Source organism: Callospermophilus lateralis, unplaced genomic scaffold, assembly GCF_048772815.1.
Source record: "Callospermophilus lateralis isolate mCalLat2 unplaced genomic scaffold, mCalLat2.hap1 Scaffold_1064, whole genome shotgun sequence".
Lineage (NCBI taxonomy): Eukaryota > Metazoa > Chordata > Mammalia > Rodentia > Sciuridae > Callospermophilus > Callospermophilus lateralis.
The window spans coordinates 445,116-471,673 of NW_027510853.1; the positions used below are offsets into that span (position 1 = coordinate 445,116).

The 26,558-nt window shown below is 45.2% G+C and overlaps 1 protein-coding gene across 1 annotated transcript; it reads right to left on the reverse strand.

Moving 5' to 3' along the window:
- Window positions 1–25,443, reverse strand: LOC143386905 (palmitoyltransferase ZDHHC19-like). Its single transcript, XM_077107997.1, has 6 exons — window positions 25,313–25,443; window positions 24,843–24,964; window positions 24,157–24,296; window positions 23,227–23,399; window positions 22,669–22,776; window positions 1–46 (listed from the first exon to the last, which is right to left on the reverse strand). The coding sequence occupies exons 1-6, from the start codon at window positions 25,441–25,443 to the stop codon at window positions 1–3; spliced, it is 720 nt and encodes a 239-aa protein (XP_076964112.1).
- Between the last annotated feature and the right edge of the window lie 1,115 nt (window positions 25,444–26,558).

The window sequence follows — 26,558 nt, forward strand, 5'->3', positions numbered from 1 at the left end:
TCACAGACTGAAGCCACCAACGAACTCTTCTGGGTTGGCACCCAGACTGCCATGACAACAGAAGTGACATCACAGAGGTTCTGGAATGGGGGCTCTGGCTGCTTCCAGTGACTTGTGAGATCAACCTTCCCCAACCCCCACATACGCACATGTTGTAGACTGGGACATCCTGCTCTTATGATGGTAGCTTTGTTGGAGCTTGTGATGATATGATGTGGTTTGTCCCAAAGGTTCAAAGGCTGGAGGGTTGGTCCTCAGTGATGAGGTGGTAGAACCTGAAAGAGGTGGGCCTAGTGGGAGGTAACTCAGTCACTCTGCAAGATGCCCTCTCAAGGGAGTAATGGACTTCTCATGGGCCCCCATTTGCTCCTGTAAGAGGGAGTTGTTATCAAAAGAGCCAGATTGGTCCCTCCCTGTTTTCTGACACACAATCTGGTGAACACCCTCACCAGAGATCACTTGCAGGAGCTGCCAAATCTTGGATACTGAGTTAAATAAAACTTACCTCCTTATAAATTATCTGTTCTCGGGTATTTTGTTAGAGCAACAGAAAGCAGGCTAATACAGAGGCCATAAATTATGTGAAGATGGCATGGGGAGAAGTTTGGTGATGGTCATCCCCCTTTCAGGCCCAGTGCTAATTGGAGTCAACAGTGCTCATTGCTCATCCTAGCTCCACTTCTTCCTTTTTGTTGTAACAGAGCTCCAGTTTGGGGAAGGAGGTAGAAATCTACCAATTAAATATCTTCCCAGTTTACTCACTTCCATGGTGGGATTTATGATGTAATTCTCTCTCAAAAATAAAATGAGCTGGGGATGTGACTCAATGGTTAAACAATCCTAGGTTCAATCCCTGATGATGATGATAATAACAATACTAATAATAATTTGTACATATTTATGGCATATAACATAATTTGAAAAATGTTACATTGAAGAACGTCTGAGTCAAGCTTTTTAACATATACATTACTTCATATTCTTATTTGTGGTGAGAACCCTTAAAATCTACTCTTTGAGTCATTTTTTAGTGTAGATAACATTATCAACTGTACTCATTCTGTTGTATGTTATTATTAACTGTAGTCATTATATTGCACAATAGATCCCTTAAACTCATCCCTCTCATCTAAGTGTAATTTGTTCTCCTGGGACCAGCATCTTCCCCCACCACAGCCCAGCCACTCCTGGCCCCTGGCAGTCACCATTCTGCTCTCTGTTTCTATGAGTTCAACTTTTATAGATTCCACATGTAGGTGAGATCATGTGATTGTTGCCCTGTGCGTGGCTATTTCCGCCAATAAAACGTCCTTTGGCCTCATTCATTTGTCATTAATGACAGAATTTCCTTATAGTTTTTTCAAAGACTAAAGAGTATCCCCTTATATTTCTAAACCACATTTTCTGTATCCATTCATGCACCGATTGGCTGGACCATAGGGTAGTTTTTTGTTTTTTGTTTTTGTTTTTTTTGGTGCTGGGGATTGAACCCAGGGCCTTGTCCATGCAAGGCAAGCACTCTCCCAACTGAGCTCTATTTTTAAGTTTTAAAGAAACTTCCCATACTAATTTCCATAATGACTGTACTAATTTACATTCCCCCAAACATAGTACAAGAATTCTAGTTTCTCCACATCCTGACCAGTACTTAAAATCTTTTGTCTTTCTTTTTCTTTTATTTATGATGGGGGTTGAACCCAGGGGGACTTTAACCCTGATAGCCATCTGGAGACCTTTTTACTTTTTATTTTGAGATCAGGTCTCACTGAGTTGCTGAGGTTTACCTTGAATTTATAATCCTCCTGCCTCAGCCTCCTGAGTTCCTGAGATTAAGGCATGTGCCACTGGTTCTTTTGTCTTTTTGATAATAACCATTCTAATAGGTGCGAGAGGGTATCCCATTATGATTTTAATTGCATTTCTCTAGTGATTACTAATGTTGAATATTTTTTTTTTTTTCAGATTTCTCTTGGTCAGTTGTGTTTCTACTGAGAATGAAGTGATGTTTGGGTCACAGTCTACCACCAAGTTTTATGTCAATTTCTGTTGTAGCACAAGAAAAAGGGATGACATTCATTGAGTCATGGAAAAAGGTTAGCAGTGGTACTAGAATCATAACTACCAGGTCTATTGAGCTTTGGAGCAGACCATGTTAGCCTTAGGGTTTCTCTTTTTGTTTTGTATTTTTCATTAGATATATATGACAGCACCATGCATTTTAATTCATTGTACACAACTGCAGCACAAATTTACATTTCCATGGTTGTACCTGATGTAGCGTTCACACCATATGTGCATTCATACATGTACCTAGGGTAATGATGTCCATCTCATTCCACCATCTTTCCTACCCCCATGCCCCCTCCTCACCTCTGCCTCCCCTTTGCCCCATCAAAGTTCCTCCATTTTTCCTTATCAGAGAGAACATTCAGCCTTTGGATTTTTGGGATTGGCTTACTTGAGTTAGCATGATATTCTCTAACTCCATTCATTACATGTCGTAATTTTATTCTCTTTTAATGCTGAGTAATATTCCATTAGGTATATATACCACAGTTTCTCTATCCATTCATCTATTGACGGGCATCCAGGCTGTTTCCACAGTTTAGCAATTGTGAATTGAGCTGCTATAAACATTGATGTGACTGTGTCGATGTAATATGCTGATTTTAAGTCATTTAGGTATAGACCTAAGAGAGGGATAGCTGGGTCAAATGGTGGTTCTATTCCAAGTTTTCTAAGGAATCTCCATACTGCTTTCCAGATTGGGTTGCACCAATTTGCAGTCCCACCAGCAGTGTATGAGTGTACCTTTTCCCCTTCTACATCAGCATATATCGTGGTCTGTCTTCAGCACACAGGGCACTTTGTGGCACAACCTCTGTTCTATGTGGTTTACATGAATTAACCCACAATTCCTTGTTTTACAGATAGGGAAATTGAGTGACCAGGTGCTAAGTGCTACCCAAGGTCTCCCTGCTGGACAGTTGTAGAGCTGTGATTTGGACTTATGAGGTCTGGCTCCAGAGTCCTTGCCACCAACCACCAAGCAAGTGACTCCAGGAGGAGTTGCAGTCAGGGGGCTGAGTAGAAAGGGAATGAAGTTGGAGCATGGGATCAGTGCCTGAGATGGGTGATGCCAATAATGGAAAGGAGCCCTGATTGGTGAATCCCAGAGGGCAGACCACATTTAGGTCCCTTGAGAATAGTGATCCTGGACATGGAGGTAACCATTGTGAAAAGAGCAACCATTCTCCAGAACAGAAACCTACTCTCCAAGTACAAGGATTTCACCAGAGCCTGTCCCTCAAGGGGGAAGGCGTTTCTCCTACTCCAGGCTCTTATCTCCTGCAAGGTGCTAGTGGTGGTGGAAAAGTAGGAAACACCAGTGAAAGTCACACCCCAGCAATACAGGCTCACTCAACACCATGATCTAATCATAGACCACAGAATCCTTCCTTCCTCTCTACTGTGCCACTATACCAAAAAGCCTCCGCACAACTTTAGAGAATTAGAGATGAAAGAGTTGAAGACACAAATTCTTTCTGGGCAAGAAATGAAAATAAGCACATTATAGGAATCTGAAAGTTTCTGGCCTCTTTGGCAACAGAAAACACTAAACATGACTGAACTTCTAGACAGATGAGCACAAAATCTCACCAAATAAATGGCCTATTTACCTCAGTTCCTATTATTCAGTACACTGTCTAGCTTTCAATCAAAAATAATTATAAGGTATACATACTAAAAAGCAAGAAGAAAGGACATAAAGCAAGCATTCGAATGAGACCCTCAAATGATGAGGCTGTGGGAATTATCAGACAGGGATTTGAAACAACTATGATTGAGATCCTAAGGGTTATAGAGGGTTAGAGCTGAACAAGAATATTCAAGAAAAGATAGATAATGTAAGCTGATGATGGAAATGGTAAACAAGAAAAAAAAGGAAAGACTGGAGATAAAATGACTAAGATGAATGCTTAACAACTTTGATGGGCTCACTAGTACCCTGGACATGACTGGGGAGAATATTAGTGAACTTGCAGATAGGTCAGAAGAAATTTCTCAGGCAAAATTGCAAAGAGAAAAGAAAAATTGAAACAGAAAATTTAAGAACAACGGGGCAATTGCAAAAGATAAACACACGTGCAGTTGGAATAGGAGGAGGAGAAGCAAAATAGAACAGAGTTGAGGAAAGACTTCGAGTAATAATGACAGAAAACTTTTATGAAGTAATAGATACAGGGAGTTCTGAGAACATCAAACAAGGCAAATACCCAAAATCTACACCTACCATCTTTCAAATTGCTGAAAATCAAAGCCAAAGAGATGGTATTTAAAGAAATCATCTTACTCATACAGGAGCCAAGATAAGAATCTTAGTGGACTTCTCCTAAAATGTGCTAGAGAAAGAGAGTTGAGTGAAACTTTGAAGTGTTGAAAGGAAAACCCACCAGCCTATAATCCTCTACCCAGTGTATCATGGTTTGATATTGTGTGTCCTCCAAAAGCTCATGTGGGAGACATGCCTTCAATATACATTTTAAATTGTTTTTCTGGACACAGTTTTGTTCCTGTATCTTCTTAACAGATATCCTTGAGAAAAAGTTTTTTGAAAAATCTAGTCTCAGCCAGTCATTGCAGGACATGTCTCCTCATCCCCACTACGCAAAAGGCTGAGGCAGGAAGATGGCAAATTTGATGCCAGCTTGGGCAACTCAGGTGGACCCTGTCTAAAATCAAGGGGGATTGGCTGGGTATGGTGCTCGTTAGTAGAGCATTTGCCTAGCATGTGAAAGCCCCTATTTCAATCCCCTGTACCAAAAAATGGGGTCCTTGAAGAGGCTAATATCAAGGCAAAAAGGATGCAATGATCATTTCTTTTTACTTTTTATTAAGTTGCTAAGGCTAGCCTTCAACTTGTGATAGTCTTGTCTCAGCCTCCTGAATTTAGGCATGTGCCACTGTCCTGGCCCAGAACTTTTTAAAATAAAATCAACCCCACAGCATTGTCATCTGATAATATCAAAAAGGTAACAAAAACTATATGAAAAAAATGTTTCCCCCAAATATATGTGTATATATATATATATATATATATATATATATATATATATATATATATATATATTTAGTTGTAGTTGGACCAAATGTCTTTATTTATTTTTATGTGGTACTGAGGATCAAACCCAGTGCCTCACATGTGTGATTCGGGTGCTCTACCACTGAGCTACAGTCCCAGCCTTTCAGTTATCATTTCTAGTTGGAGGCACTTTGTGACAGAATAATATTATCTCTTTTTCTGGGTGGGGGGGTACTGGGGATTGAACTCATGACACTTGACCACTGAGCCCATATTCCCAGACCTATTTGGTATTTTATTTTAGAGACAGGGTCTCACTGAGTTGCTTAGCACCTTGATTTTACTGAGGCTGGCTTTGAATCTGAGATCCTCCTGTCTTAGCCTCCCAAGCTGCAGGGATTACAGGCAGGCGCCACTGTACCCAGCCCAATATTATCTTCTTTTAGTATGATCCAACCCAGTTGTTTTCTTGAATGTTTTAAAATAAATCTGTTCTCATCATCTGATACAATGCTCATGTACTCATCAAAACCAATGATACAGCTCTTATCATTATATTCATTTGCTCATAGAACCACCCCTGAAATTGGCACCTATTTTGCAAGCATCTGAAGAAGAGGGTGATGGGCTGCACCATTGCCTTCTGTGCTTTTGGCCCGACCATACCCGTGGTGGAATCTCTGACAGACCACTCTCACTGCATGCTACTACCTCAGAAAGCCACTTGTGAGTAAATATATTTCTGCAGAATCTCTTAACGACGGCTACATAAAAATCTATAACAAATTATTATAATTTATATTATAATTTATTTAATTCTCTGTAGTAATTTCAAGCTTTACACGTTACCTTTACACTGTGGTGACCTTCCTTCTATCTAACAAACATCTTTGTGTACCGAACCACTTGTTTCTTTAAAGGATTTGGGAGATCCCTGTGCTGTGGATCAAACCCAGAGCCTCACATGAGCTAGGCAATTGCTCCATCAGTGAATGACACCGTTGGACCAGAATGGAGAGATTTTACTGGGAAATTTTATTCAAGCTCTGATAGTACCTAATGAAATCTTGCTTTTTGACAAAATAATGGGTTTCTAGAAAATGATTATTTGTACCCACCAGATACACTTATGATTCCAGCCATCTGATTGACAGATTTACTCTGGGGTTGTTGATAAGAAAATACATTGCTTTTTCTCCCCCAAGTAAAAAATTGCAATCTATTTATTTATTTTTATTAGTAAAATTTTACATAATACTGGGATTCATTATACCATTTCCTTGCATGCACATAATTTGATCAGTCTCATGTTCCAGCTAACATATTCTTTTTTTTTTTTTTTTTGTACTGGGAATTGGACCCAGGGGTGCTTAGCCACTGAGCAACATCCCCAGCATGTTTTTGTATTTTATTTAGAGATAGAGTCTCACTGAGTTTCTTAAGGCCTCACTAAGTTGCTAAGGCTGGCTTTGAACCCACAGTTCTCCTGCCTCATCCTCCAAAGCCACTTGGATCACAGGTGCCACCACACCTGTCTAACATATTCTTTTGGAGTGAGGGGAGGTGGTATCTTGAACTTTTCTTTTGTTTTAAATGCTGGGAATTGAACCCAGGGCCTCATGCAAGCAACCAATTTATCACTGAGGTACATCCCCAGCCCTTGAGCATTATTTTTAATAGGTCTATCTTTTGGACACGACCTAATGGCTGGGTATCATGAGAAATCCAGTATTTTATGTGTCTGGAACTTTAAGTATATTTTCACTCAAAATTCCTGTAGGACAGGAGTTTTGCAGAGTAATGAACTGGCTCTGGTCATATTCAACAAGATGAGACAACCAGCAAATATGGGAAAGACCTAAGATTGAAATTCAGATTTATAGTACACCAGGATTCAATATCTGGGTTATGTGGCTTCTCTGCAAGAGGAAGAAGAAAGTTTTTTTTTTCTTTTAATACCAAGTATTTTGAGCCAGGTGTAGTGGCACGTGCCTGTAATCCTAGCAGCCGGGGAGACTGAGACAGGAGAAGGAGAGTTCAAAGCCAGCCTCAGCAAAAGCAAGGCACTAAACAACTCAGTTAGATCCTGTCTCTAAATAAAAACACAAAATAGGGCTGGGGATGTGGCTCAGTGGTTGAATGCCCTTGGGTTCAATCCCCGGTACTAAAAAATAAATAAATATTTTATTGTATGTTGCTGCCAGTGTATATAAAATAATTACCATTGTGAAATAGAAATTCATGAAAATTCAGAGAGGTAGATGTTAAGGATTGACAAAAGTAGAAGATTGTATTTTGGTACATGTGTTACAGGGAAATTTTTTGTACAGGCTTCAAATTAAGCTCTCTTGAATATTCACTGGTTCTTGAGCAGTGGGTTTGGGAAACCTCAGAAAGATGACTACAAAAAGGAATAGACTTTCTGGGGTCTGAAGGAACTTGTACATGAAGATACTCCAGTCAGTAGGGGATCATGGTGAGCATTCTGCAGACAAAATTTTTTCAAGTCAGCAACTGCCTGGGAAACCTTCATGTGGTTGAGTCCGGCCTCCAGCCAGAGCTGCTGAACCACCTTCTTCATAGTGTCAACGCTGGAGGAACAAGACATGGTGCATTCGAGGGCCAGGTGACTCTTCTGTCAGAGAGTCCACAGGTCACCGTCAGCTGGGCCAGATGACTGGGCAGCGTGTAGCAGAGAAGATTCTTTTTTTGAGGGGGTCTGTGGATTGAACTCAGGGCACTTGACCGCAGAGTCACATTCCCAGCCCTTTTTTGTATTTTCTTTAGACACAGGGTCTCACGAGTTGCTTAGCACCTCGCCATTGCTGAGGCTGGCTTTGAACTCACGATCCTCCTGTCTCAGACTCCCGAGCCACTGGGATTACTGGCTGTGCACCACTGCGATTGGCTAGAAAAGAGATTCTTATAGAAAAAGAGATGAATAATTGCCAGGAATTAAGGGCTGATTCTTTTTTTTTTTTAATTGTTCTATTCTACATGACAGTAGAATGCATTTTGACACAACATGTATAAATAGAGTATTACTTCTCATTCACCTGGTTAAGGGCTGATTCTTTATCTGCAAACCCAGAAAGAGAAGCATGTTTCTTGGGAGCATGCAAGCAGTCATTCCAGTGTAGCTGAAGTCTGGGAAAGCCCAAGACTAACTTCATGGAGACCCCATACTTCTGACACAGAAGGCAAAAGATAACCCAGTATCTTTGATAAGGGCCTAAGAGTAAATGGGAAGTCTCAACTGGTTCTAAGGATGAGTCACTGTCTATGGGGACACATTCCCCACTGAGCTAACAGAAGGAAACTCAGTTCCTTGTATCTAAATAGCATGTTTTAGGTTTCCATTTTGTTGTGAATTCAATGAACAAATATTTGTTCAACTCCTATGTTAGCCTGGGAACTCCTTGAAATACTTATTTTCTGTAGCCCATTGTCCAGGTTCTTGTAGCTGTCTGGCCAGCTACATGAGGACTGTGATGGTCACTTTTTTCTTCTTCTGAAACTACACCCTTATATTTCCTCCTTTACCAGTAACCGCCGCCCCCCCCACCCAGCTCATCTCCCTTTTAGTATCAATGTGAATGCCATTTGTCTTTCTTCACAGTGCAATATCTAATTCCCCTCTTCTATTACCACCATATTCTTTTTTGAAATTTTTCTGATTGTGTGAAGGCTTTATTGGAACAATTCTTAGTATGTGTCTTCCATTGCAGCCTCCCATCTTGGGAGTTGAAGACCCTTCTTTTATCTCCTTTGGGTTAATTATTTCAAACAGGTAATTTAGACCATTGAAGTCCCAGGAATTTGAATCCTGGATCAGAAGGGATGCTGGAGGTGGGGCTAATGGCAATTCTAGGGACAGATTATTCATGAACCTGTGGATTTGTGCCAGCTCCCTGGAACTGCCTTGATTCTGCAATCTGCCACAATCCAGATAACTGCCTTAATTCTATGAACTCCTGATACCCTTCCAGGAATTTCTCTATTTGCTTTGTATAACTAGAGTTGGTCCCTGTTCTATGCAAATCACAGCTGGAACTGATGCAGTAAAGCTTCCATTCATTCAACTGAATATGCAATAAATTTTATTGAACACCTATCCTGCCCCAGTCAGTCTCAGTGTCTGCCAAAGTGATTATCCAAACTGATTTGTGGTAATATGTCCAAGGAAAAGATTGGAATTCAGTTTGTTGATCAGCTTTGTGTCACTGACAAAATACTTAAGATATACAACTAGAAAAGAGAAAATATTTATATTTGGGTTATAGTTTCAGAGGTTTCATTCTATGATTAGCTGATTCTGTTGCTTTTAGGCCTATAGTGAGGCAGAACATCACTGAGGGAGCATGTGGTAGACCAAAGCTATTGACCTCGTGGTGCCTAGGAAGCAAAGGAAAATTTGCTTTTGTAACAAAGCCTCTCACTCAAAACCCAGTAAACTCTGAACCATAAATGAATGAATGCATTGTTGAAGTCAGAGTCCTTGTGATTTAATCTGTTCTCAAAGACCCCCCATCTTTGAACACTGCTGCTTTGGGGACCAACTCTTCAACACTTGAGCTTTAGGGGTCATCTAAGAATACCCAGAATTAGCAGAATTAAACCCTAAGCTGATATTTCTTTTTTTAAAAAAAAATGTTTACTTCTTAGTTTTAGGTGGACACAATATCTTCATTTTACACTTATGTGGTGCTGAAGATGGAACCCAGTGCCTTCTGCATGCTAGGCGAGCACTTTACCACTGAGCCACAACCCCAGCCCTCTAAGCTGATATTTCCTGAGAAACATCCCCACATTTCTATGTCAAGCTAGTTACTAGAAATCTTCAACAGCTGCAAATCATCAAAGAGAGACATTTCTCCCCTGCCAGATAACTTAAATTACCCTTTGATAGAGGCTATAACTAGGCAATTTATACCAAATAGAGTAGGAGGAAACCCAGGTTATTGGCCAAGGTATTTCGAGCCAAGTGAGTCTTATAGCATCTCTCAACTATTATCAGTAATGTGAGTAATGACAGATTAGCTATAAAGATACTTTGCAAACACAGAGGAGCCTGGCAATTGAAGTTCTAGAAATGGATAGTTTTCTTTGATATTCAGAAGTTGTCAGACTACCTGGTTTTTGTTTGAAACTTACTAAGAATTCATTACATATAGGATATTCCTAATTCCTCAAAATTCCCCAGCAACCGCCTCCAAATCCCACCCAGTTTCTTTCTTTCTTTTTTTAAAGAGAGAGAGAGAGAGAGAATTTTTTGATATTTATTTTATAAGTTTTTTTTGAGCGGAAACAACATCTTTAATTTGTATGTGGTGCTGAGGATCGAACCCAGGGCACCGAGCATGCCAGGTGAGCACGCTACCACTTGAGCCACATCCACAGCCCCTCTTTCTTTCTTTCTTTTTTTTTAGTTGTTGATGGAGACAATATTTTTGTTTATGAATTTATTTTTTAATGTGGTGCTGAGGATCAAATCCAGTGCCTCACACGGGTGAGGCAAGCACTCTACCACTGAGCTTCAGCCCCAGGCCCCCACCCAGTTTCTTAAACAAAAATTCTTGCTATGGTCTGAATGTTTGTATTTCTACTTCCAACCCCCAAATTCATATGTTGAATTTCTAAGCCTCCAAGTGGATGGCATCAGGAAGTGGGACCTCTGGGAGATGATGAAGTCATGAGGGCAGAGCCCTATATTCCTGTATACAGTGCATGCCTATTGCCAGAGATTACTATCTTTAAAAATGGGATAGTGTTCTTCAAAATAAGCCAAGGACGCTTATCTGCCCCTTTCAGTAAGTGAGGACACAGCAGGAAGTTATTTATGAATCAGGAAAGCTGGTACCATGACCTTACATTTTCCAGTCCCCAGAACTGTGAGGAATAAATTTGTTATTTTTTATTTTAGCATCCCAGGAATACTAAGGTAGTTCATAAACAAATAAGTAGACTCTTTGCTCTGAGAATGATGAAACAGAACCCATGTGGGGAACAAACTCTTATCTAGTTATGTTTGTTTATACTAAACAAAATAGTAGGGGAGATATAGGTATTCACTGTTTTAAGTGTAACCAGAAATGGTGGTGGTTGTTTTTTTTTCTTTTTTTTCCTTGGTTGTTTGGACACCATGGATTGAGCCCAAGGGCACTTAATCATTGAGTATATCATACATCCCCAGCCTTTTTTTTTATTTTTCATTTTGAGACAGGGCCTTGCTAAATTGCTGAGGTGGCTTTGAACTTGTTATCTTCCTGTCTCAGCCTACTGAACTGCTGGGATTACTGGTATGCACCATCATACTCAATCCCAGGATTGTTTGAAATGTGTGTTAAGTCACATAGACAAAGAAAGTACTGTCATGAAGGAAGAAGGGACTTATACTACTAATACCTACAAACAGAAGGCACTGCAGGCTGTGAATGGGGAGCACACAGGGAAATACCAGGTCAGTCAGAAAACAAGGTCAGAGCCTTTATTGTGGTTTTTAAGGGAAGGACTGGGTAAAGGAGCACAAGTTTTGAATTGTTTGGTTTGGCTAACTCCAATAGGCTGCAGCATTTAGGAATGTCTCTTGCAATCTGGTACCTGGCCCTGGGGCAATTAGGTAAAGGGAACATTAAGAGCTTGCTAAAAGAAGAGGTTAGAAGTATAGCCCCCACCCCCAGTGGTTGGTATGCATATAAGAGGTGTGCCTTAGGCAGTTTTTTACTGTCTTTAGGAAATGGATAACCCCAAAGAAGCAGTACCTTATTTAAAAACTACAACAATAACAACAAAAAGCAGAATATAAAGGTATGATTAATACATTCACAGACAGTCCTACTTGTTTTGGCACTTTTCATCTTTTTTACTAACTCTTTAAGTGTCCATCTCCCTTTCTAGGTCTGTGAACAATGAGCACGGGGTCACATCTTTCTCTTGTCACTGGTGGGTATTCAGCATATGCCTCTAAATTAATGAGCCAGTGTGTGTGTTTAGGCAAAAGTGAGGGTAGGTATAGTCAGCCAAAAGAAAACAAGCAATCAAATAATAAAAACTGTGAGTCAGCTAGGCAAGAGAGTCAGCTTCTGTCCTGCTGCCCACTTTGGCTCTTCAGATACCACTGTGGCAAAAAGAAAGCCTCCCCCCACCCCTTTTGCAGCCTTCCCCCCATACCTGTATTCTCTCCAAAACTGCAAGAAAGGGAGTAGGTACGAATGAATAGGGAGACAGCCAGAGCTATCTTCTCAGTATTCCCTCCCCAAACCCCAAACCTGCACTCCTTTCTCGGCCCTTTCCCCATTTGCTTGGTCCTATGAAATTCTAGCTTGGTCTCTGTGTTTTCTTTAGACAAAAGAGACAAGCTTGAGGACAGGCAAGCAGTGGGAGTCACTGTGTTAAAATCTTGACAGGCTCTTGGCTCATGTCCTTGTAAAATGAGGGAAATACATAAACTCAGGGAAAACTGAGCTTACAATTGTGCAGCTCCACCCTGTCTCCACCTCAGTCCTGTCCCTGACTATGGCCCTTCTACATATGTTGGACCTCCAACTCAAGGAGGGGCTTCTCACTCTTGAGACAGATGGCATTCTCCCTTAAATGTGTATCTACTTTCTAAATAAACCTTTGTCTCTGCCTTTGCCAGACTCATGCTGAAATTCTTTGCTGCCCTTCTTGGAAGAGATCTCTTCTCCATGACAGTCAGTTACTGAATTAGGCATGGTCCTGGCCACCCGCCTCCCATAGATGGCATGCCAATCACTGAACCTGTCACAGGAGAAGATATTTCTCTGAAGAATGGTCTGAGAAGTTTCCAGAGAAAGGGAGAACTTGACTCAGGGCCAGCAGCGTTCTTGCAGACATGACAGAAAAGAATTTTACCATGCACCAGTCAAAGGCAGAGACAGAGTTTTATTTGTGAAGTCGATACATATTCAAGGAAGAATGGGGGCTTATCTTAAGAGAGAGACCCCTTTGGGGAAAAGCAGGCTATCTCCAGAGAGACAGACAGCAACCTGTTGGTATGGGGTGTTAGTATTTGCAGAGGGAGGATAGCTAGGGTCTGGTCTAGAGGTGGAGGCAGGGTAGAGCTACACAATTTTACACCCTCCTTTGCACATTGCCCTCAAAGTTGCAAGTGTTGGAGGGAGCCTTTCACATTTAGCGGTTTATGGCGCTGCTTTTGACACTTAGTATGTCTCTCTGTCTTCCCAAATTACTATCTCAAAATGACCAGTTTTGCAAACGAGAAAAGGTTTATTTAGGAGGCAGCCAAGCCAGAAGACAGATCAAGTCTCAGATCTCTCCCCCATAAGGTTTAGGGATATTTATGATAACGAAGCAGGGAGGTCGAAGGTACGGGGAGAGGTGATTGGAAGTAAGGAAAATTGAAGTAATCAGTGGTCTGTACACGTGGAATCAAATTTCATTGTCTTCATAGGACACATATTCAGAAAGTGTTGTTGGTGGGGACAAAAGGACAGTGCAAGTAATAAATAATGGGTCAGATCAGAAAGATGGAGGCTGGTTTGAAAGGAAAAGTAATAAAATGTTAATACCTCTAGAGCACTTCCCCTTTTCCACCTGTTGCCAAGGTTACCAGCCTCCAGGGATTATTCCTCCCTGCAGGGAGTTGTAGGGGCTGTTAATGAATGCCTCCTAGGCTGCTCCCTTCTTGCCAGGAACCCTGATCCACTTCCTTCTGGCCCTTGGATCACTCCATCTTTTAGGTCAAGTAAGCAGGTTGTGAGGAAGTGAAGGCATGAGAACAAAGGAATTCTAAAGTGTGTAAAAGGGGCAGGACACCCCCACTTCCTCAGACAACCAGCTCCTCTGCCCCAGGGGTCCTAGCCTTGCCTCACCCTCAGCCACTTGCAGGCCTTCTTGGGTGGGGCCCTCAGGGCAGAGCAGGACAGGGCTGAGCCAGAGGCAGCAGGAGCACTATGGGCACAGTGCAGGGTTGGAGAGGGGTTCAAACTGGCCGCCTTTTCAGTAGACAGCCCTGTGCTGAACTTCACTGCCAGCTCTAAGTTTGCCTAGAGAGTGGGGCCCTGTGGTCACTGTCCAAGCCCTTCCCCTGCTGGAATGGCCCTGGAAGCAGGAATGAGAGTGGTCCCCTGGGAACCAGAGAAAGCCATCAGGCTGATGCCACCAGGTTATCTTGGGCAAACTCTTCCCTCTGCAGGACCTAAGAGCCCCATCTGCAAAACTGGAGGTGGCAGACAGCTGGATGAGGTATCCCGGAGTCCCTACCCTCCCTAAAGACTTAAGAGTCTGTGATCCTCAGTGTGATATCTATGATTACCTTGAGGACTCCAAGTTTTAGCAAAGGGAAGACAGATTCTCCTGTGGCACATTAGTTGGCGGCAGAGCTGGGTGACTAGGTTGAGTCTCATCCTATATGCCCTGACTTCCCAAGAGGCCCATGAGGAAAGGTCTGGAGATGCTAGGCTCTCCATCCCAGGTTCTGAGAAACTGATGTGACTCCATTTTTGAGAAATCAGCTTCTACCTCAAGGCCTGTCCAGAGGGAGGGGGCATGACTCTTGTCCTTGGAAAAACCCACAGAAGGTTCTTAGGCACATACCCACCCTGCTGAGTTGTTTAACAAAAGGGATCTGTGGTGCTAGGTGACCCTGACTCAGTTAAGCTAGGTGAGGACCCATAGCAACCCCCTAGCAACCACCAATCAGCAGGAGACAGGAAAAATATCTGAAATGTCAGGTGACCTCCCAGTAGTTTCCGTGATGTATAACATGATTAGGCAACCCTGCAGTTTGGCATAGAGACTCTTGCAACCCTTCCGGGCCTAAACCAATCAGTTCAAATATATCCATCATTTGAATTCACCCACTACCCTTACCCAACGTGTTCCGGCCAGTGAATGTGCTCATCAATGTTAAGAATTGTTGTTTGATTTTCGCGCGGTATAAAATGATTTTCTGTGTGATGTTGTGATGCATAGTGTATCCCCCCAAAACCTATAAATTCTCACTAACTAAGGGTTGGGACTCACTACTCAGGACCGCTGAATTGCAAACGGTTGAGAGTCCAGGCGCGAGCCTGCAATAAAGACTCTTGTGTAATTGCATCAGATTCGGCTCCTGGAGGTCTATTGGGGTCCCACGAATCTGGCATTACGGTTCTAGGAGCTTGTGGGCACCTGGTAGCCCTGCAGGCGTGGGGGCCATTTCTTGGCTCTGGCCCAGGGATGGCAGAGTTTCCTGGGTAGGTGGACAGTGGGCCCCATAACTGGTCCCCTATAACACCCCTTGTCTTATCCATGGGCCAACGATTGGGTGGGGCATGTCTGAGAATCAAGGGCACATTCAGCAGAAATGAGAAGGGGGCAAAAAGGGAAGGGGGTGCAGCCCAGTTGGGTCCTCTCAACTTGGCAAGGAGGCACAAGACTGGCCCAAGGCTTAGGGTAGAGGGTATGGTGGAGGACGTCAAAGGAAGGAATGTTCTATGTCCCACTTAATGCTCAAGAAGCAATGAGCCTGATCCAAGGGTCTTTCTTAAGGAAATCCTAGGAATCCTAGGCTGGGGGCAGGGGGCGGACACACCTAAAATCTTCATCCCAGAGCAGGAAGTCTTTGCCTTTGGAAAGGCCATGTCCTCTTTTGAGAATCTGAGGGAAATTACATCCTTTTCTAGTGGGGAAACTGAGGACCAGATTGTCAAGGAGATGTGTCACATCTAGCTTAGGACTTAAAAGGCCCTTGCCTGAGACTGAGTGAGGCCCTGTATACCTGAAGGCAGGGAGCCAATGAGTGCAGACCTGAACCAGGCAGGATGGCAGGGGGATAGGCAGGATGGCAGGGGGACAGCCAGCGGGGCTGGAGGAGGCAGCATGAACTCCTCAGAGACTGGGGCCTGGCCTTCTGGGCCCCGCTTGGAGCTGGACTCCCTCCAGCACTCCCCCACCCAGGCAGTTCCATGATGCACATCCAGGACTTGGCCCAGGCTCCTGGACCACCTCTCTCCTCCCTCACTCAGATCCAGTTTATTGGGAGGGCTGTCCTTTGGGAATGAGCTTGGGAGCCTCTGGCTTCCCCACTCGGCCTTTCCCCCTGTTGGTCAGCAGGGTTGAGACATCCCTACTGCACACACAGATTCACAGGCACTAAAACCTGGGCACAGGGACTCCTCCCCTCTTTCTCTGCCATGTGCCCATGAACTTGGGCTTCCCAGACAGAGGAAGTGAGCAGGAATAAGATTTGAGAAAAGCCTTAAGCCCCAAAAGGACTTGAGCCCAGGGAGATAGATATTGGGACAGGGAAAGGGGATGAGAAGTGTTGGAGTTCAAGCCAGGGCAGGGGGGTGGGGCTGGGCCTGGGCTTCCCAGGAGAGGTTGAGGAGGGAAGGAAGAGGGAAGAGCAGTCTTGTCGTGGGACTTTGTGGTCTGGAGACTTGGAGACACATCCTGCATCATAGGTCACCCACCTCCTAAAGTTGGTCAGAAAGGATAAGGGGCTGGGCGAACACACCCCCGAGGATGAACTCATACCAAACATGTGCATACTCTCTCTCTCTCTCTCTCTCTCTCTCTCTCTCTCTCTCTCTCTCTCTCTCTCACACACACACACACACACACACACACACACACACACACACCCTAGGGACATGCATCTGACCCCTTGGGTGACATCCTTTTGCCTCCACCTTTATCACACAAGATGGTTTCACCCAGATACAAGTATGGAAAGAAGCAGTATAGTTTGTCTGTCCTGATGCTTCATGTGGCAAGATGATATGGGGTCCTTGATACAAATTCAGAGAGCCCCACAACCACTAATAGTACTCTGGAAATTCTGACATGGTTGGGTCGCCCAACTAGTGGAGAAAATAACCATAAATCATTCCAGCTGCATCCATTGCTTGCCTGCTGTGCACTAGATGAAACACCTCACCTCCTCCTCCAACAACCTACTACGAAAGTGATATTATGCCCAGTCCCAAGATCACACTCTGGAGACTAACAGACACACGGTTTGATGTGCCCCCTGCCCAACACTCTGGGGCCTGCAGACTCAAAATTCCTGAGCCTACCCCAGGGACAGGACCAGAACCAGCACCTGATGCACCCCAGGGGGAAGGGACCAGGGTGGGACACAGTTGCAGGAGAGATGCAGGATGAATGCCCCCACCCTCCCACATCTGGGGAGGAGGCGCCCAGGAGGGGGCTCCAGACTGACTCAGGCTGGCTCACCTCCCACTAGAGGGCTGGGCCAGACTTGGTTTTCAAATTCCTGGGCAGCTGGCACCCCCTGTAGTCAGACAGGGATGCTGCAGGACAGGGCTTGCTCCATCCCTAGTGCTAGCTGGGGGTTTTCTCTCCTCCCATCTCCAGCCCTTGCCAGGAAGCCAGCCAGGTCAGTCACTGTGATTATTACTGTTGCCACATTTTAAGGATGAGAGAAATGACAAGTGTCTTGCTCAAGGTCAATGAGCTAGACAATGTTGGTTCCCTAGCTTGGGTTCTCAGAGAGCAAGGATCTTTCCCTTCCAAGAGGGCTTTGTTCCAACCCCTCAGAGCCTCCCTACATCCCCAGGAAACACCGCTTCTCTAAACCTAGAACAAACAGACAGAGCAGCCATAGGAAGAAGTAAAAACTATTTACAAATGTACAACAGGAATGGAAGTCTTAGCACTCCCAATAGGGGAGTGATTGAGGGCTCAGCTACGAGAGGCCTCCACATGGAGGCTCAAAAGATGAAGTTCAGATGTCCTGGTATCCAGCAGTTTGAATGGGTGAGTGAGAGGCTCGTGGATGGGAGGCCAAGTCTTCTCTGTGGGCTTTTTGCTGCGGCATCGGGCTGATGGAAATCTAAACACATAAGTCAATACATGGGTGTTCTTTCTAGCTTCTACCCTGCAGTTCACAGTCATGGCTCTGGGCCCCAGGAGACAGGACAAAGGAGAGGGCTTTTACCCCAAGTAATGCAAGGGCCCTTGGTGGGCACCATGGGTTATCTACCCTACTGCACTCCTAATGCTCCACTTCATATATTTCACATGGGATTTCAAGTACAAATTTCCATAAAAAAAAAAATAAATAAAGAGCCAGGCACAGTGGCACATGACTATAATTCTAGTGGCCTGGGAGGCTGAGGCAGGAGGATCACAAGTTCAAAGCCAGCCTCAGCAAAAGTGAGGCACTAAGTAACTTAGTGAGATCCTGTCTCTAAATAAAATACAAAATAGGGCTGGGGATGTGGCTCAGGGGTCGAGTGCCCTGAGTTCAATTCCCTGTCCCCCTCCCCCCCAAAAAAGAATCTCCTTTAAAACATAAATTACTAGTCTCAGTCCTCATTAATAACTGAGGAAACTGAGGCCTAGAAAGGTAAGGGACTGGCCAAGGCCAACTAGCAAATTAGTGGTGCAGTCTTTTCTCTTTGTCTATTCAGCAACACCTGGGAGTACTCTGAAACCTGGAACCCGCACACTCAGGTTCATATTTCCGTTCCTTAAGCTCCATGTGCTTCAGCTTCAGGGCCAGCCCAACCTCAGGAGCCTCCCCCAACACATGTGTGACCCACAGACATCCTTCTCCCAATGCACACCCACTATTCCTCACCTCCTGTAAAGCTGCAGCCTCGCCACTCCCTGGGGGGCCCTGCCCATGTGTTGGAGATGTGGGCCCAGGGAGCTCTGTGGGACGGTGTTGACGGGAATATTGTGGCGAGAACCGTGTGTGCACTGGGTCCCCTTGCTCAGGGTCCCACTCTGTGCCTTCCGCCTGCTGCATCCAAGTAGCTGCAGACATGTACCTGGGGCGTGATAGACCAAATGCAGGGAGTCACTACCCACCTTGGCCTGGTCCCCCTGACCACCCTCACCCTCAGCTTGGAAAGCACAGAGCCCAGGGTTCCCAGCCAGGAGTCTCATCCAGGCTGCATTTCCCCTCTACTCCATTTCTTAGGGCAAGAACCTAGAAGGGCAATGAATAGGGACGTTCCCAGAGGCTCCCAGAGTGCCCTGGGGAAAACCCCAAAGGAAAGGACAATGGGTGACAGGGCCTGGGAGCTGGGGTCAGGGACCAAAGAAGAAAACCCAGCTTTATCTCACCCCACTCCCACCAGCCCCAGAGATCCACCACTTGAGCCTTCAGTTTACCAACTCACTTGGGTCCCACTGGCATACAAATGGTCAAATACCAGTTGTTGGCACAGCCCTGGTCGAAGGGGTTGTTGTTCCGGAGTGATTTGCCCTGGAGGGAGATGGGGATGGGAAGAGGAGCTCAGAATCAGCAGGACTGGGCAAGGCCATCTCACAGTGACTCCTCCTAAGTCAGTCAGCTTAGCCAGGGCTCATCCCAGGCCTGGAGCAAGATTCTAAGGGCAGGGGAGCCCAAGAGTGACCCAGGGCCTCCTGCCTTCCTATGCTCCTAGGAAGAGTGACCTCCCTTGACCCACTTGTGAGCAGCTCTCCGCAGACAGTGCTGACACTGCACTCCTTTCTCCTGCCTTCTCAGGGCTCCTCATCATCCTGTGCCTCCCTGTGCAAGATCCTTGTTCTGTCTCCATTGGCCACACCTGTCCTCTTACCTCATCCTTCCACACAACCCCCTTTTTAAAAAAAATATTTTTTAGTTGTTGATAGACCTTATTATTTTTTTTTTAATTTGTATGGGGTGCTGAGGATCAAACTCAGTGCCTCACACATGCTAGGCAAGTTCTCTGCCACTGAGCTACAACCCCAGCCCCTTTCAGATACCTTTTAAACTCTTCCTTGTGCTGCTCAATTGCTCCAAAGACAATGTCACCACCCCACTCCCACTTCATTTCCCCACCTCTCATTTTTTTTTTTCTAAAATTATGCCTTAACTGAATTTCACTATCTGGGAGGACAGGGGCAGTGGGGAGGCCCCATCATAGTTTCCTAGTCAAAAATCACATGGCCCAGGAAAATCTGGGCTGAAGGCCTTCAGTACACAAAGCAGTAAAGGTCAAGCTCAAAGTAAAGGCAGACCACAGGGCTGATGAATAAGGGCCAAGCACAGAGTCTCAGGTGGGAGGAGGACCAGATATGGCAGTGGTGGGCTGGGGACTAAAAGGATGGGAGGTGATGAGCAGGTAGGCTCCTCTGTCTGTTCACTGTCTCGGGGTCTGCAGCATCCCCTCCCCCACTGATGCTGCCCACCAGTCTTACTGAAAGAGCCTTTAGTCAAGAGATTGCCATACTAAAGGAATCCCAGGGCAGAGATGCCCACCCCTATCATTCCTATTCAACACTAAAAAGAAAAAGCAATAAAGATACACAGATTGCAAAGAAGGTAATGAAACTGTTCTTCACAGATGACAATTTTCTATGTAGAATGTACAACAGCCACAAAATGCTGAGGGAGAACTCAGTGGTTGAGCACCCCGGATTCAACCCCTAGTCCTAGAAAAACAACACTAAGGACTCCTGCTCTTGGGAAGATGGTATGAAGAAAATGGATTGACAAGTCACAGATTGCAAGAAGAGATGTGCAAAACCTAGATCTGAATCTGATGTAGAAAACTATTAAAACTCAATAAGAAAACAACCGTTTTTTCAAATGGGCAAAAGATTGGAGGAAACGCTTTTGGGGGGAGTGGGTACCACGGATTGAATATAGGGACACTCAACCACTGAGCCACATCCCCAGTCCATTTTTTTTTTTTTATTTTATTAGAGACAGGGTCTCACAGAGTTGCTTAGTTCCTCGCTTTGCTGAGGCTGGCTTTGAACTCGGAATCCTCCTGTCTCAGCCTCCCAAGCTGCTGGGATTACAGGTGTGCGCCACTGTGCCCTGCCAGGAGTAAACATTTTACCAAAGACCCACTGAAGGCCAAACAGACATGAAAATAGGCTCAACACCATTACTCATTAGGAAAACACAACCTGGAACCTTAATGAAATACTACGACTCATTTAATAAGACAGGTTTGATTAAAAGACAAAACAAAATAACAAAGGACAGTGTGAGGGGCTGGGGTTGTGGCTCAGTGGTACAATGCTTGCCTAGTGTGTGTGAGGCACTGAATTCGATTCTTAGCACTGCATATAAATAAATAAAAGGTCAACTGATACCTAAAATATATTTGAAAAAAAAAAGTGTGAAATGTTGGTGAGGATGTGAAGCAACTGGAATTCCCAACATTGCTGGTAGAATTTAGAAACCTTACAGTTGTTTTGGAAGACAAATTTGGCAATTTCCTACAAAGTTCCACACGTGTTTACCTTATGACTCAGCAATGCCACCCTTAAGAATTTATTCAACAAAAATGAAAACTTATGTTCACATGCCTGTGCATCAATGTTTGGGGCAGCTTTATTTATAACTACCCCAAACTAGCTAGGCATAGTGGCCCACACCTATAATCCCAGAGGCTTGGGAGCCTGAAGCAAGAGGATGGCAAGTTCAAAGTCAGCCTCAGCAACTTAGTGATGCGCTAAGCAACTTAGTGAGACCCTGTCTCAAAATTAAAAAAAAAAAAATTTAAACATAATTTGAGGGGTGCTAGGAATGTGCCTCAGTGATTAAACACCCCCCGGTTCAATTTCTAGTATGAAACAAACAAAACAAAACAAACAAAAATACTGGCAAAAACTAGATATAATGTAAAAAATCCTTCGTTTGATGAATGTATAAACAATCTATAGGGCATCCATATGCTTCTACACAGCAATAAAAGAAATAAAATACTGATATGAGCGACAACATGGATGAATCTCAAATACATTGTCCTAAATAAATAAAGCCAGAGAAAAGAAGGCAATGACTCCATTTACATGTGACCCTGGAAAAAAAGAAAAACCAGAAGGACATAGGGAGAGAGACTGACAACAACAGGTGAATGAAAGGATATTCTGGAGTAAAGAAACTGCCTAAACTTGATCATGCTGGAGAATGCAGGACAGTATCCAGTTGTCAAAATCCCGTATCCTAGACTAAAAGGGTGAATTTTGCAGTTTTAATTTATTCCTCAATAAATGAGTTTTTGTTGTTTTTTTTTTTTTTAAATCCCACCATGGCTCCCAGGTTTCCACTTCATCAAAACTAAATTTCACGCTCAACTTTTAGGGGCTTTTTAATCTTGACTCCTCCTTATAAATTATCTGGCACCTTGGGTTTGATTTAGAATCGTTCCTTCCTCATTTCCTTAACATCCTACATTCGGGTTTCTCTGCCTTTTTGCAAAGGTGTGCCTCTCACAGACAACACCCTCCTGTCTTCCACCTTTGCAAAATCACACCTAGGACAGGAAGAGTGGCACGTCCTCCTCTACAATGCTGGCCTCGCCAAACTCAGTTTCTTGCAGGCTGCTACACCACTCAGGACTGACCCCCGTCTCAAGCGTTTCCCTAGGTGTCTGCTGGTGTTATTCTGATCACAGGGTTCTTATCAACACAAGCGCAGGATGCACCCATCCCTCAAATAACAGGCTCTCCATGCAATGCACCCACGAGGAAGAATGACCACTGAGCTCCAGGGGGAGGAAAGATCTGAGCTGCATCTTAAGGGGTGGGTCTGGAAGGACTCATGAGGCACCATCAGGACCAAGGGCAGTGAAGATCAGCCGAAAGTGCCGGATTCCCAAAGATGCAAGATGCCTCCGCACCGTCTGGTATTGCAGTACTCGCTTACCTTGCTCACCGACACAGCCTGTATCATCAGGAGCAGAATGACAGGCAGCAGGAGTACCAAGACGGGTACAGCTACTGCGATGCTGTGCATACACAAGCTAAGAAGAACAGACAAACTCTTCTCTCCTGGCCCCGCCCAACGACCCACAGCCCTCATTAGCCCCGCCCTGGCTGGCCCCGCCCACCCACTTTTTCCTCCCTGGACTGGACAATTAATCCAGCACACCCAAGAGAAACCTCACCCCACCATGCTGGCCTCCCACTTGACCCTTTTCAACCTTCATTACCCCACTTCTTGGCCTCCCTAGATTCTTAACTCCATAGTCCATCCTACCACGCCCATCTCCCTGACCCCACTCGCCTTCAATCTGTCCTTCATAGGTCCTCCCAAGTAGCTTCTCCCTTTAGCCCTGCCCACAACATCAGCCCTCCCTCGGTTAACCCCACCTCTTGGCTGTCCTGCCCCTTGGCTGTCCGTCCCTCCCCACAACCCATTCTCTTCCCAGTGTGGGCCCTTGGGACTGGGTGGATACGCCATGGCTGAGTCCAGCGACAAGGGCATATGTCTTGTACGAATGAGAAAAAGCACACTGGTAGCCAGAAGAACAACCAGATAAAGGCACAGGGACACCAGCAGCAGCACGAATACGCGGAAATTTCTTTGACCTACACAATTGTTTACCCACAGGCAGTGGTGGTCAAAGTCCTAGGGGAGAGAAGGCAGACCTTGAGGGTCTATTTGGCTTAGCCCAATACCCCCAAATCTTGAGGCCCCCCCTCAACCCAGCCCCTAGACCTCCTGCTCTTGGCCCTGCACGTGAGCTCCCATCTCCAGGGTGAAACCAGCACGCCCATGGATAGAGCACAGTTAGGACGCCATGGCTCATCAGGTCATTTGTCATGAGTGAGGTCTCTAGAGACAAGACCTGCCTGGTGTCACTTTGAGCAGGATACAGAAAAGCTGTGAAGCTGTATTTTTTCAGATACTGGGTAAGGATGAGAAGAATTTCTAGCCCAGCCAGCCTTCTGTATTGGAAACCCGTGCAAGGTGTGCACATGAGAGAAGAGCACTCGGAACCCAGGAAACCCTCAATTGGACACCCAGAGGTGGACAGGCAACAATACCCAGTACAGGGCAGCAGCCAGCCTAAAGTTATGGGTATCTAGTATCAGCAAGCTAGTGGGACAGTCACTGCCTTTCCTCCCCTTGACTCCACCAGGCTCAGCACAGATGGTGCCCTTTGCATGTCAGCACCTGTGCAAGCAAGGCCAGCGTCTCAGGACAAGTGCAGAACTGGAGGCAATAACATATATAAGTGACCAAGAGTGGCTGAGAGCCACTTGTAGCAGTGTGGGAAGATGATCTCATACCCACCCCTGGACCACATATGATGTGAGGTTCCTGGTCCTGGCCAGGTGCCCTGGGATGGGTTGGTGAGTGGACAGGAAGGAGGAGTACTTACCTCCACACAGATATTACAGAAGGGACAGTGGTGGGTCCGGGGTGGACGATGGAAAGAACACTTCGAGCACCACTGCAGGCGAAAGGCCGTGTTGTTCACTCGTGCTATGTATTGAATGTTGGGGTCCTCTTCTAAGGAGCCTGGCAGGGGAAGAGATTTGGGCAGTGGCAGGAGGCCCTTCCACCACTCTACTGCTTGGGGCCGCCCCATAGCATCATTGGGCAACAAGAAGGGTGGGGAGGAGGAGGGCAGGGGAATCCCGGTCCCTGTTGAGCAAGCTGACCACTCAGATGGGCGGCAGTCAGAGAGAAAGGGCTGTCCAGCCACAGGAGCTCTATACAGAGCTCTCCCCTTTTGGAATAGTGATCAGTGCTTGAAGTCGTGTGTAAAATGGGAAGGCGGAGGAGTGAACTGCGTGGTTTGGAAGGGCCTGCTGGCCTCTCTTGCCAGCCTGCCCAGTCCTTCCTTCGAAAGCAGCTGGAACACCTCCAGGATTCTGTTTTTTCGCACTTCAGTGGCTTGGGAAATGAAGTGCCAGGGCCCAAGTAATGATGACATGGAGGGAAGGGCTCCTGAGGCCACGGGGGCAGGGGGTGGGGTTGAGGGGGGTTAGCATGTTTGAAATCACCCCTATAGGCATCAGCCCTTGGGATACCACCTCCTTCTCCAGGGGTCTGAGGCCTTACCTTTGTGCAAAATGCCTGGGTCTGACCCGTTGAGGAAAATGAGGCTGCAGAAGGACAGTATAAAGAATAGGCCCGAAACCACGGCAAATTCCCACTGCCCATTCTGAGCCAACCACCGGCACCTGAAACCAGAGCCAGACTCAGTCCTAGTCTGGGGAAACCCAGAGCTCCCCACAAGGCCTAGTTCACCTGAGGTAGGACTCACTCGCCTTAAGGACTGATCTAAATATCCAGGTTAGAGACAGACCATGGAGACTCCACAAAATGTCACCAGCATTACCAGTCTCTCATAGTTCCCTAAATGCGTCAGGCACTCCAGACCTCTGTGCTTTCACATTGGGTTCCCTCTAACTCTATATCCTCCTTCCCCTGCTGACCCTCTCTCTCCACTTCCCTCCCTGCCTCTGTACTGTCCTTGTCTATTTTCTCTTCTGTGTCTAAGACACTGACACCTTCAATGGGAGACTCACGGAAAGGCGAAGAAGATTCCACTTATTGTAATAAGAAGCATTGCATTAAAAGCTGGAAACAGGCTTGGTTTCAGCCATGAGGATTCGATCGGAGGTTCATTTGGGGGCGTGATACTCTGTGAAGAGGCCATGGCTAGACCACCAAGCCTCACAGACTGAAGCCACCAACGAACTCTTCTGGGTTGGCACCCAGACTGCCATGACAACAGAAGTGACATCACAGAGGTTCTGGAATGGGGGCTCTGGCTGCTTCCAGTGACTTGTGAGATCCACCTTCCCCAACCCCCACATACGCACATGTTGTAGACTGGGACATCCTGCTCTGATGATGGTAGCTTTGTTGGAGCTTGTGATGATATGATGTGGTTTGTCCCAAAGGTTCAAAGGCTGGAGGGTTGGTCCTCAGTGATGAGGTGGTAGAACCTGAAAGAGGTGGGCCTAGTGGGAGGTAACTCAGTCACTCTGCAAGATGCCCTCTCAAGGGAGTAATGGACTTCTCATGGGCCCCCATTTGCTCCTGTAAGAGGGAGTTGTTATCAAAAGAGCCAGATTGGTCCCTCCCTGTTTTCTGACACACAATCTGGTGAACACCCTCACCAGAGATCACTTGCAGGAGCTGCCAAATCTTGGATACTGAGTTAAATAAAACTTACCTCCTTATAAATTATCTGTTCTCGGGTATTTTGTTAGAGCAACAGAAAGCAGGCTAATACAGAGGCCATAAATTATGTGAAGATGGCATGGGGAGAAGTTTGGTGATGGTCATCCCCCTTTCAGGCCCAGTGCTAATTGGAGTCAACAGTGCTCATTGCTCATCCTAGCTCCACTTCTTCCTTTTTGTTGTAACAGAGCTCCAGTTTGGGGAAGGAGGTAGAAATCTACCAATTAAATATCTTCCCAGTTTACTCACTTCCATGGTGGGATTTATGATGTAATTCTCTCTCAAAAATAAAATGAGCTGGGGATGTGACTCAATGGTTAAACAATCCTAGGTTCAATCCCTGATGATGATGATAATAACAATACTAATAATAATTTGTACATATTTATGGCATATAACATAATTTGAAAAATGTTACATTGAAGAACGTCTGAGTCAAGTTTTTTAACATATACATTACTTCATATTCTTATTTGTGGTGAGGACCCTTAAAATCTACTCTTTGAGTCATTTTTTAGTGTAGATAACATTATCAACTGTACTCATTCTGTTGTATGTTATTATTAACTGTAGTCATTATATTGC